The sequence below is a fragment of the Corylus avellana genome, chromosome 1, assembly GCF_965113065.1.
Source record: "Corylus avellana chromosome 1, dhCorAvel1.hap1.2, whole genome shotgun sequence".
Classification (NCBI taxonomy): Eukaryota; Viridiplantae; Streptophyta; class Magnoliopsida; order Fagales; family Betulaceae; genus Corylus; species Corylus avellana.
In genome coordinates this window covers 40048048-40064156 of record NC_142490.1, presented here as the reverse complement: position 1 = coordinate 40064156, position 16109 = coordinate 40048048, and the positions used below count along the sequence as shown (strand labels likewise).

The window sequence follows — 16109 nt, the reverse complement described above, 5'->3', positions numbered from 1 at the left end:
TTCAATAGGATCCATAGAATTTCTAACCATAAGTATAATATTTGACTTCTATGGCTTATCTTTTTCTTTTTTCTTTTTTTTTTTTCTTTTTTTTGAAGTGGAATTCGAGTATTTCATTCAACATTCAACGATTTCTCAGTCATTACAATATCACGTATACATAAAGGAGTGGAAAACCTCCATTGACTTCTATGGCTTATCTTACCAACACCACATTGTCCACATATGCTCTATATATAAATAGGACTTCTTGTAAAACAATATATATAATATCAAATCAACATAGCAAACAAGTAATTTTATTGGGTATATTATATCGATAGATGTAGGAGTACTCTATCATCAAACCACTCTGAATTTTTGTATTATTCTCTCTCAGTACCTTTTATATTTAAAATATGAGAAATGATAATATATCATTCTTAATTTCATCTTTCACTCATCTCCGTGGATAAGTGAATTCACAAGCAATTTTGCAAATAAATAAGTTAATGAACACAATTCAGTCCTATATATAGGCTATTCGGAATGGTGAGCGTATTTGTCTAACACTGAACTATCCGTAATTCTTTATCTTTCTTTTCTCTCTTGCTTATGCTATTATTCTCGTATTTTATATTTACCCACAAATTTCAACATGGTACCCGGGCTTAATCATTATTTCAACAAATACAATAAAAATACAGTCATATTTGGCATTCTAATAGGATATGTAGGCTTTAACGCTGAACTAATACCTTAAATTTTATCTTTCTTTATTTTCTCCTTATTCTGAAAATGATCTCATTTCACTCTTTGATATTTTAATTTTTTAATATGGTATTAAAGTCTTTTATGTTGCTTCTTTTAGTCTGTCTAAACATGTTGTTTGCTTGGTACAAGGAATAGGTGTCAGTTACAAAGATTTTGTAAGTGTGTCATACTTTTAATTGAATTCTTCTATTGTGGATGAGTTTTTTGGGTTTAATTGGCTGCTCTGAAATGGTTTTATCTTTAATGCGTTTTTCAAAGAGTTTCCACTTCTTCACCAAATTCTTGTATAAATCGAGTGATTTACTACTTTTATTATATTTGGTGCTATAATTTTTGATTTGGGATAGTTTTTATAAAAACACATATTCACTCTCATCTAGGTATTGTTTGGGATTGGTTGGAAAATTTCATTTTTTAATACAATTGTCAAACTATTGATGCTCTTAGCTTTGTCTCTTCAAGAATTATATCAACATAACATCATTCAACATCATAATCATGGAACATATACTTATATATATATACTACAAAAAAAAAAAACTAAGGATGGCATGAATATTTGGGGCGTTTTTGGTAAAAAAAAAAAAAAAAAACGTCCCAATTGAGATTTAGAGACACTTGAATAGGGGCACTTGGCGCACACCTCAAATCATAGCAACTAGACTTCAATTTAGATACGCTTGTACAGTAAAAAATGCTTCCAAAAGGAGGCATTTTAAGCTAAATGTTTCTAAATTGAGAAAGGGGAGCTTGGCACTGTGCAAGCGCCCCCTTTTGGAAAAGCTAAGGGGGTGCCAACGTGGGCAAGCGCCCCCAATAATTAATATATGGAAAAAAAAAAAATTTCCCATATACCTTTTAATTGTGTTTTAATTTTTATTTTTCTGTTTGGAAAACCTAATAACAAATCCAAATTTAATACTATACAATCTTATAATATATATTTGAATCAAAATGTTATTCACATACAATCTCATAGTACAATCTCACATACAATATCAATTGCTCCCAACAAATTACAACATCCTCACAAAATATGTTACAAGTCCTCTTATAATTACATTCAAAACTCACTCTAAAACCAAAACCTCAATGAACATTAATATTAATTAAAAGCATTAACTATACAATCTCAAGTTCCAAATAAACCATGCAAAAAACACAATATTTTTACAATCTATAACATTCTACTTAATTGGAGGGTAAAACTGATCATGTTACATATATTTAGGAGCGCCTACCAGGCAAGCACCCCTATGTTCTCAAATGGGGCACTTGCCCTAGTGGAACGCCCCCTTATTAGGGGGTGTTCCACTGTACAAGCGCCCCCACTTTATAGTGGAGGCGCTTGTACAGTAAAACACCCATTTTTAAGGGCTTATACAAAAAAGTGGCATTTTATTGTAAAAGAATTCTTAATTTTTAGTAAGGTTTTGCACAGTAAAACGTCCCCATATGACACGTTTGATTAAAATGCATGCCTCTATTTCAAACGTTACTATTTTTTTTTTTTTTGTTGGTAGTGACATAATTATAAATATTATACACCAATAATATAAACAGTACATATACATAATCCACGTGGAACAACATATAATCTAACAAATATATTTACTCAATTTTAAATAATATACTGGTTCCTGGCCAACACTTCTGCTTATACAGAATAAACATTTTATAATTAACAGAGCTTGCATTACAACTATGCACACGAAAAATTAATCTGAGTCTTCCTATTTCCTACTGTTAGGAGTTCATAGCATTTCTATTTCAGCTGGTGGGGAGGACTCGACAGGCTCCGGAGTCTCAGAAGAACAATTATTTACATGATCTGTTGTGTCTGCATTTATATCCGATGCGTCCGCTAAAGTTGGAGTTGTTCTTGGACTTTTGATATGAAAGTATCCTACTATTCTAACTGCCTTCTTCCAAACACTTCCATCATCTGGAGCTACATTTCCTTCGTATGCATGCTGATGTTTCTGACGATTTATTGGTGAGAAATTTAGTGATAGTAGAAAACAAATGGTGGAAGTGACAAAGGATATCAGATACAGCACCCAAAAGCTTTGGAGGCTCAGGGTTTGAGTGCTGTTGGAAGTTATGTTGGTTGAACACTCGTCCGTGGGAGTCAACCATTCGTCCGCCAGTACCTTTAACTTACCATTCTCTGATAGAATAAGAATGGCTTTCGAAAAATCCCTCGCTATTGGAGAGCCTTTCTGGAATACCTGCATAGAGAGAGAGAAAAGAAAATAATTTTATTACTTTCTGCAGAAAAGAAGGAGCGGATTTGGATTATAAAGAAGTTGAAGATTCATGAGTTGCTACTCACAAAGCCCAATCCTCCAAATCTGGTGGTGGGTCTGGTGCCAATGTAGCCGTTGCAGTACTTATTGAGGAAAACTTTCTTGTATGGGAGTTCAAGAAAGGCAGCAGAGATATTGTTGCTTTCAAATTCTCCTGTGTAATTGTATTCGTTGGTGACATTCAATATGTTGTCTGTCTTGAAGAGAAGCACATTATTCAGGTATGTCCTTACAAATGAATCACCATCGCAACCAACTTTCAAGTTGTTCTTCTTTAGCCACTCTACATCTGTAACTTTGGGTTGCAGCCGTTGAACTGTCAGCATTGAAGACAGGCTAGCGGTGTAGCTTGATGTCAGGACGAACACCACAAAGAGCCATAGTACAATCACCAAACGACTCAGGTTGCTGTGTATTTTTTCACCTGCAATATAACACCACGTGCTATGAGTGCTTTCAAGTCGCAAGCAAAACAAAAAATGAAATGAGGCGTGTTATTGAGTTGCTTTCCTTAAATATCAAACCCCCATTTCGTCACCCACGTGTGTCTAAATGACCCTTCATACTTAAATATAACTATAAAATAAATCAGTTGAAATTACAGAACTTAAACCCCCATATCGTCACGCACCTAAATAACAGAACTTAAGTATCAAACTATTTTAAGTATCAAACCCCCATATCACTACAAATCAATACTAAACCCCCATACTAAAGTCGGTGAGTAGTTTATATTTAAGTATCAAACCCCCATATCGTCATGCACGTGTGTTTGGTACTTCGTACCCTACTAGAGCATATACACTAGTGTATACACCCACTTATTACTTATTTTAAAGCAATATAGTTTATTGTGAGTTAGGACTTGTAAATGTTTAGCTTTGCTTTTTACACTCTTTAAAATCTTTCATCTAAAACATTCCCAAACCAGAAACTATATATATATATATATATATATATATATATATATATATATATATATATGTATATATATAGAAATTTGATACTTACTATGAGCAAAGAAGAGAGAGGAGAAGGTGAACCAAAGCGCAGTGCTAATTTGGTTCTTCCAGGGGCCATTAAACTCTGAATTGCATTGACGCTCCAGGAACCAAACCACGAGCATTGTGTATATCAAGATGCCGCCAGTCGCCACCCACATTCCCACCGTGAAGGGCTTCATAAACATCCATGCCGATGCTTCCGATTTTGCCCGAACAATCATAGACAAACCTGACTCCGCAAACGGCATTGTAAAATCAACGTGTTGCATTCGGCCGGCTAGTAAGGTAATGTCGCCGATCACAGCATCATATGACTTCCATTGTGTTTTTTCCCACACGACAAGCAAAAATATCTTTTATCAGAAACAAACAAATTGCAAACATATATAAAAGAAAAAAAAAAAAAACAAGTTTAATTAATTAATTTATTGCAAACTCATATAAAATAACGTTTTCATTTTAGCTAGTCAAAGATTTACTATTGTTCTTGAATGGTAGTTCAATTGGTTAGAGGCAACGCCTCATGAAGTGAAGGTGAAGGTCACTAATTCATATCTCTCTCATTTCCCTCTCCTCGTGCGGATATATATATAAAGATTTATTGCTCTTCCTAGATGCTACTCTATCCCTCTAAAAGGACCAACTAGTTAATATATAGACGGTAATTTTGCAGCACATGGCTTAGCCAAGGAGGCCATCAAGCATGTCGTAGAGATTAGGTGGAGGAATGAAATCCCCCATGTATCTATAATATTATAAAGAGAGAGCAAACTTTACCTCCTCTTTGATTGTATTATTATTATTTTTATTTTTTGAACGATTTATGGAATAAGATATTCAGTTTTTCCAAAAAAGAAAAAAAAAAAAAGTTAATGTATAGACAAAGAGAAACGTCTTCCAAATTCCTGTCATACCCTAATCAATCAATAAATAATGACAATGTTAATAATGATATGCTTAATTATTAAGTAAAAACTGTGGAAAACTTAAGATTCCCTGAGTCCAAAATTTCTTTATTTATTTATTTTTGTTTTGACTTTCTTTTTCATTTGGACCTTCCAATATATTTATGGAACTTATAGCGACATTATAATTAAGCTCCAATTTAATACAGATTCGGAATCTTCTAACCAAATTGTTAATTCATTTGGTGAGGATCACATTTGAAAAAAAAAAAGGTAAAGTCCATTTAACCCCCTCAAACTACTACCCCAATTAATGATAATTTACCCCTTAAACTATCAATTACGATAATTTACCTCCCAAACTGCCAAAACAATGACAATGTACCCCTGAATGCTAGTAAAATGACAGAATTACCCCTATAAAATTTTCAATAAGACAAAAATACCTTTAAAAATTTGAAAAAAAAATTTAAAATTTAGTATTTTTATTTTTATTTTAGTAATGGTAATTTCATCATTTTTAAAAAATTTAGGGTACATTGTCATTGTTTTAGTAGTTTGGGCTGTAAATTGTCGTAATTGATAATTTGGGAGGTAGATTATCATTGGGGTAGTAGTTTGAAGGAGTTAAATAAACTTTACCCAAAAAAACAAAAAACAAAAATAATTGATTCGGTAAAGTTTTGAGGGGTGTTTCGGAAAAACAAAAAATTAAGAAATATTTTTAGGCAAATAAAAGAAGGAAAAAAGAAAAAGATTGGTGCTCCATGGTGGCAACAACTAATGTGGTGGTGACCTGACAGCCATGACAGCCACCACGAGGCTGTTGAACAACCTTGACAACCACCATGTGCATGGCCTCTGAATACCCCTATTACCACACAAGGTAAACAAGTACCTCACTGGCAGCCACCAAGAAACAGTCTAATAGCCTTGGCGGCCACCACTGCAAGGCTGCCTAATAAATCAGCTCCACCATCATTGGGTGGCCGACCACCACCATGCCAGTTGCTATTTTTTTTTTTTTTTTTTTAACAGTTTTTTTAATTTTTCTAATATATAATAAGGAAAGTCCACACCTAAAAAATTAAACCTAAAAATTTGGGTGTATGTTTAGTTATTTTTTGAGGAATGCCTTGCGTTTATGTATCGATAGTGATTTGTGTGAAGAGTTATGCATTTTGTTTTGAAAAATGTACTGATGGTGGGGGTTACATATGAAAATCTATATGTAACTAATATTTGAAAATGGAAAAGAGTTTTTGAAAATTTTGTCAAACTCTTAATAAACAATTCAAAACATTAAACTTTTCAAGCCACAACCCTTTTTAGAAAAATATAAATAAATTAAAATTTAAAAAAATTCACACCATGGGAATATTTTGAAAAATATAGGTGTAGAGGTTAATTTTTAGTTCAAAAAATTAAAAAAGACTATATATATATATAAATAGAGAGAGAGAGAGAGAGAGAGAGAGAAAAGTCTTCCAAATTCCTTTCATAACCTAATCAATCAATAAATAATGACAATAATGATATGCTAGTTAATGGACAAAGAGAAAAGTCCTCCAAATTCCTTTGATATGGAAAAGGATCCCCTTCAGTCCATTTTGGACTGACGGGTATCTAGTTAATGGCCAAAATTTCTTATAAGAAATTTAAGGGCCACAAATTGAAACACCTATCCTTGTAATAAAAAAAAACTATTATTTAAAGTTGAATAAAAATTAAAAATAATAAAAGCCATAGGGTGGCCGGCCACCCCATTTTTAACCACTGGGGTGGCCAACCACCCCAGATCGGCTGGTCTAGGGTGGTCGATGCCACCCCGATTGCCCTTGGGGGTGGCCGAGCCACCCGAAGGGTCAAATGAAAAAAAAAAAAAAAAAAAAAAAAAAATTACAGTGTTGGCCTTGACCACCCCCAAGGCCCTTGGGGTGGTTCGGCCACCCCCCAAGGGCCGGTCCGGGGTGGTCGAAGCCATCTTGTGGCCCTTGGGGGTGGTTTGGCCACCCCCAAAGACAAACCCAAATGAAAAAATTGGGTTTGCCTTTGAGGGTGGCCGAATCACCCCCAAGGGCCACCGAGGTGGCTTCGGCCACCCCAGTCTAGGTGGTTAAAAATGGGGTGGCTGGTCACCTCAATGGGGTGGTCCGGCTAGCCCTATGACTTTAAATATTGTTGTTTTTTTTATTAAACTTTAATAATAATTTATTATTTTTTTTATTACAAGAACATGTGTTCAATTTGTAGCCCTTACATTTCTTATAAGAAATCTTGACCATTAACTCGATATTCTCCGGTCCAAAATGGACTAGAAATGATCTTTTTCCCTTTCATACGGCCTAATATTCAATCAATAAATAATGACAAGAATTGATATGCTTAATTATTAAGTAAAAACTGTGGAAAAATTAATTAAGATTCCCTGGGTCCACAATTGATTTTTTTTTTTTTTTTTTTTGACTTTCTTTATTATTTGGACCGTCCAATATATTTATGGAACTTATAGCTACATTATAATTAAGCTCCAATTTGATACAGATTCGGAATCTTCTAACTAAATGCTAGGTAATTAATGAATATATACATTTGGTGATTAATATTCTAACCAAATTGTTAATTCAATTTGGTGAGGATCACATTTGAAAAAAGTGTTGGATGTGAAATCCACCAAAAGAAAATTGCTTGGGTAAAGTTTTGAGGGGTGTTTTGAAAAAACAAAAAATTAAGAAATATTTCTAAGCTTATAAAAGAAAGAAAAGGAAAAAGATTGCTGCTCAATGGTGGCAACAACTAACGTGGTGGTGACCTGACAACCACCACGACCCTGACAACCACCACATGCATGGCCGCTGAGTACCCCTGTTACTCACACTAGGTAAACAAGTAGCTCATTGGCAGCCACCAAGAGATAGTCGAATAGCCTTGGCAGCCACCACTGCGAGGCTGCCTAATAAATCGGTTCCGCCATCACTGGGTGGCCGACCACCATATGCAAGTTGTTTTTTTTATTTTTTATTTTTTATTTTTTTTAATTTTTTTATTATTATTTTTTTTATACAGTTTTTTTTATTTTTCTAATATATAACAAGGAAAGTCCACACCTAAAAATTTGGGTGTATGTTTAATTATTTTTTGAGAAATGCCTTGTGTTTTATTTATTGATAGTGATTTGTGAGAAGAGTTATATATGCGTTTTGTTTTGAAAAATGTACCGATGGTGGAGGTAATATCTGAAAATCTATATGTAACTAATATTTGAAAATGGAAAAGAGGTTTTGAAAATTTTGTCAAACTCTTAATAATAATAACACTTTTTAGAAAATATTAATAAAAAAAAAAAATTAAAAAAATTCACATCATAGGAATATTTTGGAAAATATAGGTGTAGATCGAGGTTAATTTTTAGTTCAAAAAATTAAAAAGACTAGAAAGATTTTGCTAGCCACACGACTTTTCAAAACTATTATCAAACACACAAGCTAGTCGTTTCCGTCATAGAGAGAGAGAGAAGGTGATTTTGACTATTAGGTCCACTAGCTAGGTAAGAAATTAAGGTGGCAAGTGGAAATTTGGCAAATATGAAGTCACCTCAACGTGGCTTGGGGAAATCAATATAAACAAAAAAGTCTATAAAAATTTTATTTCCATAATCTCCTGTTGGAAACTAATTTGATTTATAGATTCTCACATCGATCAATATCACATGAAAATACATTTTTTCAAACAAACAAAAAAACCACTTTCCAAAACTATTATTAAACATGCAATTAGTTGTTTACGCTGCGTGATGTTTTAACCAAAAAATATAAGTTTTTATGTACTAAATACTATGCAACACATGTACCAATATATGACGCCCGAAATAACACTAATATATAACTTAACATGCAGAATATATATAACAAGCTTTCTCGTTGTTTGACGTAAAGAACTCAGTTCTAACTTTTTTGTTGGTGTGTTTTGGTGTTTTGTTTGTGTTGGAATGTAAATTTTATTCTTAAAAAAAAAAAAAAAAATTAAAAATTAAAAAAAAAAAAAACTGTTAAAAAAAAACCTAAAAAAGAATATAAATTTTATTAATAAACCTATTTTCAAGGGAATATTAATATATATGTGAAGTTGTTACCTTGTTATAGACGTGATGAACCAGGTCGTCGTAGGTGCCATTGTAGGGCTCCAATTCGTAAGGCAGGTGATACTCTAAAAGGTTTAGCACCTCATGGAAAATTTGAATGCAAAAACCATCATATTTGTTCTGATTTGGTGTCTCTCCATACTCGACCTTCACAAACTTCTCGAACGTTGTTCTCCCCGGAACTCCAATCTTCAGTGGCTTTGCATTTGTCGGCATTTCCCAACCTTTCGGAGGACGATGTTGTAAGTTCCCAGGCCAAGTTACTGGACCGGCCAATCTTCTAGCTCTATCAGCAATATTACTACTTCCATTTTTCTCTTTTTCTACTATGTCAGCTGGGTTTTCCGAAAACCCATACCCTGTTTTCCAGTAATCTATTTCTTTGTAACTCTTCCCAAACACGTTTACGATCCTCAACATCGGAGTCTCCGACAGCCGGCCTTCTTCGAAACGTATTTTTCCACTTAAACCAGAGAAATTGCTTGATAACATCTTCTCTAACAACATCTTTGGACTTCCCATTTTCTGTATCGCATTTATAACAATTCCAATGCTGTCGTATGCTCGCACGGCATAAATTCCAGGCACAGAATTATCTTCTTCCGGATATTCACTTCTGAAATTATTCCGGAACTGGGAATAAAAATGATGATGCCTGCTGATCTCAGAATAGTTGGTCTTGATTCCCAAAGCGCCTTCCATGGAGGAAATAACGGAGTTGTTAACAGAATCCAGCAAATTTGTAATGCTTTCTGCAATTATCCATGCCGAGTCCCTCCCTACAAGTCCCATCGGCTTAGCTTCTCTGAACAAATGAGTCACCATCTCTAATGATGACTGAAGAACTATGAAAACCCGAGATTGGATTTGCAGTAGCTTATCAAGCTCTTCTTGGACGACTCTTACCGGATCAGACAGAAAAGAAAATGGTGGAAGAACCAAACGGTACTCAATCTCCGAACCCACATTTTGGAGAGCCTCCGACAAAAGTTCCAACTTCCCAGAATCACCGGCATAGGGTTCATTTTCATAAATCGCCACGACCCTTTTCCAATTGTACGCTTGAACAATATCAGCAATGCATTGTATTTCTTCAGAACCATTTTTAGCCATTTGTATTAAGAAAGGCCAACGGAGTTGCATCAGCGATGGGTTAATGGCGGGTGCTGCAAATGAAATAACAGCAACTTGAGCTTCATGTCCCATGTCGGCTACCACAGCTGCTTCCAGCCACGTGTGCATGCCGATAATCACTTTCACCTTCTTCTCTTTAATCATCTCTTCAGCTGCATCCAATCAGAATTAAGATATTCCCATTAAAGTAATGATTAAGTGAATAAATTTACATCTTTCTTTTCAGCTTAAATTTTTGAAAAGTCGTGATTTAAAATGTAATAGAATTGGTAATAAATAGCTAGAGATATACTAACCAATAGAAGTTACTCTATGAGGATGCTGGATAGAGAGGGAGAGTTTGTGAGTCTTGGACGTTTTGTTGAAGTTCTGAACCGCAATTTCCATGCCGATTTTCTCTTCTTTGCCTATGCGGGAATTAACATCAATGATAGCACCTATATTCATAACTTCTTTAGCAATGGCGGCTTCAGCTCCATGGTAGAGAACGAAAAGAAAAGAGACGAGTGCAAGAAAGAGTAGTACTGATGATCTTGAGATTTTGCTGACCATTACAACTGACCAAGCCATTGCAGGAAATTTTGGGATAGGGAGTTAATCAGTACTGATTCCGGTTTTAATGGGTTTTTCTGGTTTCTTGCTGATTATCAAACTAAAACTAAATCAATGTGATTGGTTTCTAGGAAAACGAAGGAAATTGGTAGGCAACTAGGCGTGAAAGTTCATTTCTTTGACTTGGTTTGCTAGAAGACAACATTAATTAATTACTCGGTTACGTATACGTACAGTGCACGCTAGCAGTTTGTAAAATCTACAACTTAGACTTGTCGCTGGGTCGTTCTTAAATGGTGGCAAAATTCCATCATGTTGGCATGTGAATCTGTGATGGAGAATTGCACACGTTTCTTGCAACTCTGTTTGCTTGCCTATTTTCTTATAGAAGAGAGATGAGTGGTGATGAGGAGGTGACTGAGGAGGTTAAAGCTAGGGGTCTGCGCTGCCTCTTTCATAGAAATTGTGGACCCCTAACATATTCGATTAATAAGATTATAATAGAAAATAAATTAAATAATTTAATTTTTCGATTCTTGCTTCTTTTAATTTTTAAAATAATTGATATTTTAATATGATTCTAGACTATAAGTTTAATGTCAAACCATATTTCTGTCATTCAAGGGAGAAAAGAAGTGTCTTTGAGGTTTGGAGTCAAAGATTTGAAATCCAACAACATACACGACTCGCAGCTTTTTGTTGGGCTTGGAATCTAAAGCTTTGTTTTTTTTTTTTTTTTTTGCCGTAAGGTGTACTCCAAACAACATTGACTCGTGATCGCTAACATATTACCCGTCGTGAGAGAACGACGAGAATTCTACGGTCAGTCGACGTTGAACTGTGTAATGAATTTTTGAGAATCACAACAGAAATGGAAAACAAAAATTAATTTTCGAGCTTTGACTAAGGCTCACCTTGAAGAGAATTGATCAACGGCTTTGAAGTCCTTGAACCCGTGGCTCCAAAATCTTCAAATCTTTCTTTTATTTTCTTTTTTTCTTCTGTAAAGTGGTTAAATGCTATGTGTTAGAAGAGTTCTGGTACAGCGTGAATAGGGTGTTCTCCGCTTTCCGACCTTTGTTCTTTGCGCTCCAATGACCACTACAAAACAATAACCAGTTAAGAGAACTCGACGCCTAAGTTAACATTTTGGAGAAAAGTATGCTTAAATGCCAAAAATTCAGTCTAAGGTTCATACCTGATATAGGAGCCTATTTATAGACTAAGCCATTGAGCCAAATATGAAATAAATCTTACTTTTATTTAGGCTACTAATATGGGGCTTGGTATGGACGCGCTGTCCATGCATGATTTGTCCCGGGCCTTTAACCTGCAAGACAGTTCTTGCGTCTTGGGAGGCATTTGCTCCTAGGACTCGTACTACCAACTAACTTAATTGCCATATTCTTTCAAATTCGACCCGGCCCGTCGGATATGAATGGTCTTGAGTAAACTTCATTTACCACTTCTGATCTTTCATCACTTTTACGATCATAACCTTAAACTTTAAAAAGTGTTAATTTAAGGTTACCATCGATCTTTATGAAGTTTGCAATGTCAGCAGTTCCGCATTAAATCAAAACTCTCTAAAATATTTTAAAGATGTTTATAAAATATGGGGTCTAATGAAATCTGTATTTATTATTGTGGAATAAATTACTAAATATAGATCATGACAGCATGTGACAGAAAAGAGCACTTACTAGAGCATGACTTGGAATTTTAATTTGTATGTTTGAATTGGTCAGGTAAAGAAGTCGACTGAAATACCTTAGACTATGTCACCAATTATAAGTACTGCATGTAATAGGAATTGAGTAGATTACTTTCAGAATTTATTCATTGAATTGAGATTGTTGAATCAGTTTTAGTAAAATCAAACTTCTCGAATCTTTGAAATTATTGGTTTGAACGGAAACGCGTGGACATAAGCACTAGCTGTTAAGATTCAAATCAAACTTTTCTCTTGAAACCTTTTTTAGGTTTCTCTTTCGTTGGTTTCCTTTGTGGTGTTAAATCACTGATTATTTTAGAAGGTTAAGCTAATAGGAAGAGATAAATTTAATCACTTAATTAATATTTTAACACTCTCCCTTACCTGTGGGCTCAAACTTCATTTTAATAAGTGGGGTACAACACATAAAATATTTAATTTAAATGAAGGGTAAATGATAGAGTCAAGGTTCGAACTTAAGACCTTTAGCTCTGATACCATGTTAAATCACCGATTATCCCAAAAGCCGACCATGTGGAACACATCCACCACCATAGTGGGTGCATTTAGGGAGGAAATGAGGTATGGCTTCCATCCTCCTCTTCTCTTCTCCTTTTTTGTTTCTCTTTTTATTTGTTTTTTATTTGTTTTTTTTTTTTTTTTTTCTTTCATTTGTGTTTTTTCCTTTAAACCACTCATTATATGTCTGTCTGACAATCTTCTAATTAATCAAACAGAGGGGTGCTTCAAGCAGCAAGTTCCTCAACTATTTGAACAAACACAATGAAAAACGTTATGCCGACTCCAAAAACTTGTTTATCACAATTTATTCGAAATTAATATTATGAAGCAATAAACAATTCAATCATCAAAATATATAAAACAATAAAGAGGCAAACACAGATATTTTGGTTACGAAGACGAAACCTTAAAAGGAGAGTAAAGATGGAGAGATGATGGAATGTCTCGGCATATTGATTTTGGAACTGAATTAAGCCAACAAAATACTAACAAACTCCCCCTTTGGCAATTCGGTGACAAAACCAATATGCTGAGACATCTCATCATCTCTCCATCTTTACTCCCCTTTTTTGTCATAGAATAACAAAATGTCTTTATGTTTCCTGAAACACTTCACAAGATACATCAAGGCATATATGGAACAGGAATAACACAAGAAAAACTCATGATCACATATAAACGAAAAATGCATGAAGTTTAATGCAGATCATGGAGGCACATCAACACAAACTGCCCCTCAATGTATGACTCATTTATCAACAAGAAACTGGAAAGAAAAAAAATACAGGTTTCTCCCCCTCAAAAGTCAAATGAACATATATGATACACACATCAACGACTCATGTATTTCACAATGAATATCCCAAACATGCTCCAATTATGCAAAATATACATGAGATTAGAAATGACAAGAAACTCATATTACTTAACCCAAGCAAAGAAAAAATGTTCTATTCAACCCATGCTTGTGTGTTGTGTGTGTAAGCCATCCAATGAGAAGATTTACCAACTTACAAAATGAGGATAAAGTTTCACCAATAGAAGGTTTTAACAAGAAAATCAAGTCAAAAGTCAATTCTTATCATATTAGGGCCTAGCCACTCTCATCTAATACATTCCTCTTTGTAAAACAAATTGCACAAGTTTGACACAATGAAATAAATTCCTTTTGGAATATATATATATATTTTTAATTTTATTTGTTTCACTATCTTGTTCCATTCAACCCATGCTTGTGTGTTGTATGTGTAAGCCATCCAATGAGAAGATTTACCAACATACAAAATGAGGAGAAAGTTTCACCAATAGAAGGTTTTGACAAGAAAATCAAGTCAAAAGTCAAATCTTATCATACTAGGGCTTAGCCACTCTCATCTAATGCATTCCTCTTTGTAAAACAATGAAATAAATTTGTGTATTTATGTCTCAAAAACGTGAATTTTTTCAACAAATTGTTGAAGGAGTTTATAAGTTTATATTCCCCTTGAGAAGTATTCATAGCAAACAAGGAGTCAAAAGATCTCACTCAGGAATTTAATCCAAACTGAGTGAACCTGCTCTGATACCAATTGAAAAACGCTATGCCGACTCCAAAAACTTGTTTATCACAATTTATGCAGAATTAATACTGTGAAGCAATAAAGAATTCAATCACCAAAATATATAAAGCAATAAAGAGCCAGACACATATATTTTGGTTACAAAGAGGAAACATTTTAGAAACCGATCTAAAAGTAAAACCTTTCTGGGACAGCCAAATCCAGGAATCACTATCAAAAGATTATCTAGAGATTACTGACACTAGGAACACTTACAACCCTTTACAAGACCTTGGCTCTGTAAGATCGATAAGCTTACAACTCGTCTCATTGCTCACAATCTTCTTCAACGTGATTCTCCTTTACCAGACCCTTCCAATAGACTTCTTAACCGTAGATTTATCAAAGGAATAACTCAAACTCTAAGAGATTCAATTTAATGCTCACCACATATGAATTGTATTAGCACAGTGGGGATTGGATTCTAAGCATTCTATATTAGTGTTTGAGCCCGTGAACTGTAGCCTTTGCATTTTAGAACCGAATTATGCTAACAAAAATACTAACACACATTATACCTGTTTTTGATATATAAGGTAATACTTCAGTTTCCATGTCTTGAAATAGTGAGCATGTTATTTGAGTTCATTGGGCTTTTAGATTTTGTTTCAATATCCATGTATTCGGTTTTAATCTTTGCTTGCTTATGCTTTTGACATCAAATTTCTTTGAGTAATGCTACTTAACACACCAATTTCATACCAGCTGACTTGTTGTATTTATTAGTGTGATAAATTGGTGTGAAGAGTACCATTAATATTTTTTATTTATTTTATTTTATGCATACTTTGATAGTTATGTTCTCAATGATTATATCTATAGGTGGAAATGATTTTGTTTAAATGTTTAGTAGGAAAATGTTTGTGTGTGTCTATATTTAATGATTTGACTTATTTTGCTGCTCATCTTTCATTTGTGTTCATCAGTGCGAAAATGGGAAATATGAAATTTGAAACTCGTATATGCAGATAGTATAGGAGCTTTTCTTATTGGATGATGTTTCATTTCTCTATCATTTCAGTGTAATTATCTGGAGTATTTTGTGGAAAAGAAAAAATGGTCGGGAAAGTTCCCTTTGTGAAAATACAAACTAAAGGAAGAAAGTTTGTAAAGAGAAGAAGAAGAGAATAAAGGACTACATTTTTATTCAATGATTTGAATTTTACAAGAGAGAACAATATATAGGCATATGAAGGGAACGCATCCTATATATCATGGCGTGAATCATGGGTTGTGATGGAGAATAATATGCAATCCTATGAAACATGGAGGAGTAAATCATAGGATTGTTGCCTTGCTTGGATATGCTTGACTTGATTAGATTTTATCTTCTAACACTCCCCTGCAAACTAATGGTAGGAACTTCCTTCAGTTTGATAAACAAAAACAAATAATTGGCCGTTTGTCGGTTGAATTTTGCCATAAACTACTGGGGGTGGTCGGATCTCGCCACAAAAACACCAAGGGGTGGTTGAAT

General features: G+C 34.2%; 1 protein-coding gene across 1 annotated transcript; it reads right to left on the bottom strand.

The window, feature by feature from the left end:
• Positions 1 to 2507: 2507 nt before the first annotated feature.
• Positions 2508 to 10816, bottom strand: LOC132169778 (glutamate receptor 2.9-like). Its single transcript, XM_059580751.2, has 5 exons — positions 10543 to 10816; positions 9104 to 10398; positions 4074 to 4380; positions 3089 to 3486; positions 2508 to 2984 (listed from the first exon to the last, which is right to left on the bottom strand). The coding sequence occupies exons 1-5, from the start codon at positions 10814 to 10816 to the stop codon at positions 2508 to 2510; spliced, it is 2751 nt and encodes a 916-aa protein (XP_059436734.2).
• Between the last annotated feature and the right edge of the window lie 5293 nt (positions 10817 to 16109).

What these genes read in the sequence shown, in the direction of transcription:
- LOC132169778 (XM_059580751.2), bottom strand. Translation starts at nt 10,816, where the DNA reads ATGGCTTGGTCAGTTGTAATGGTCAGCAAAATCTCAAGATCATCAGTA. An exon ending in TTCATCACGTCTATAACAAG is followed by an intron (nt 4,381 to 9,103) that starts GTAACAACTTCA and finishes ACACAATGGAAG; the next exon opens with TCATATGATGCTGTGATCGG. An exon ending in GATTTGGAGGATTGGGCTTT is followed by an intron (nt 2,985 to 3,088) that starts GTGAGTAGCAAC and finishes CTCTCTATGCAG; the next exon opens with GTATTCCAGAAAGGCTCTCC.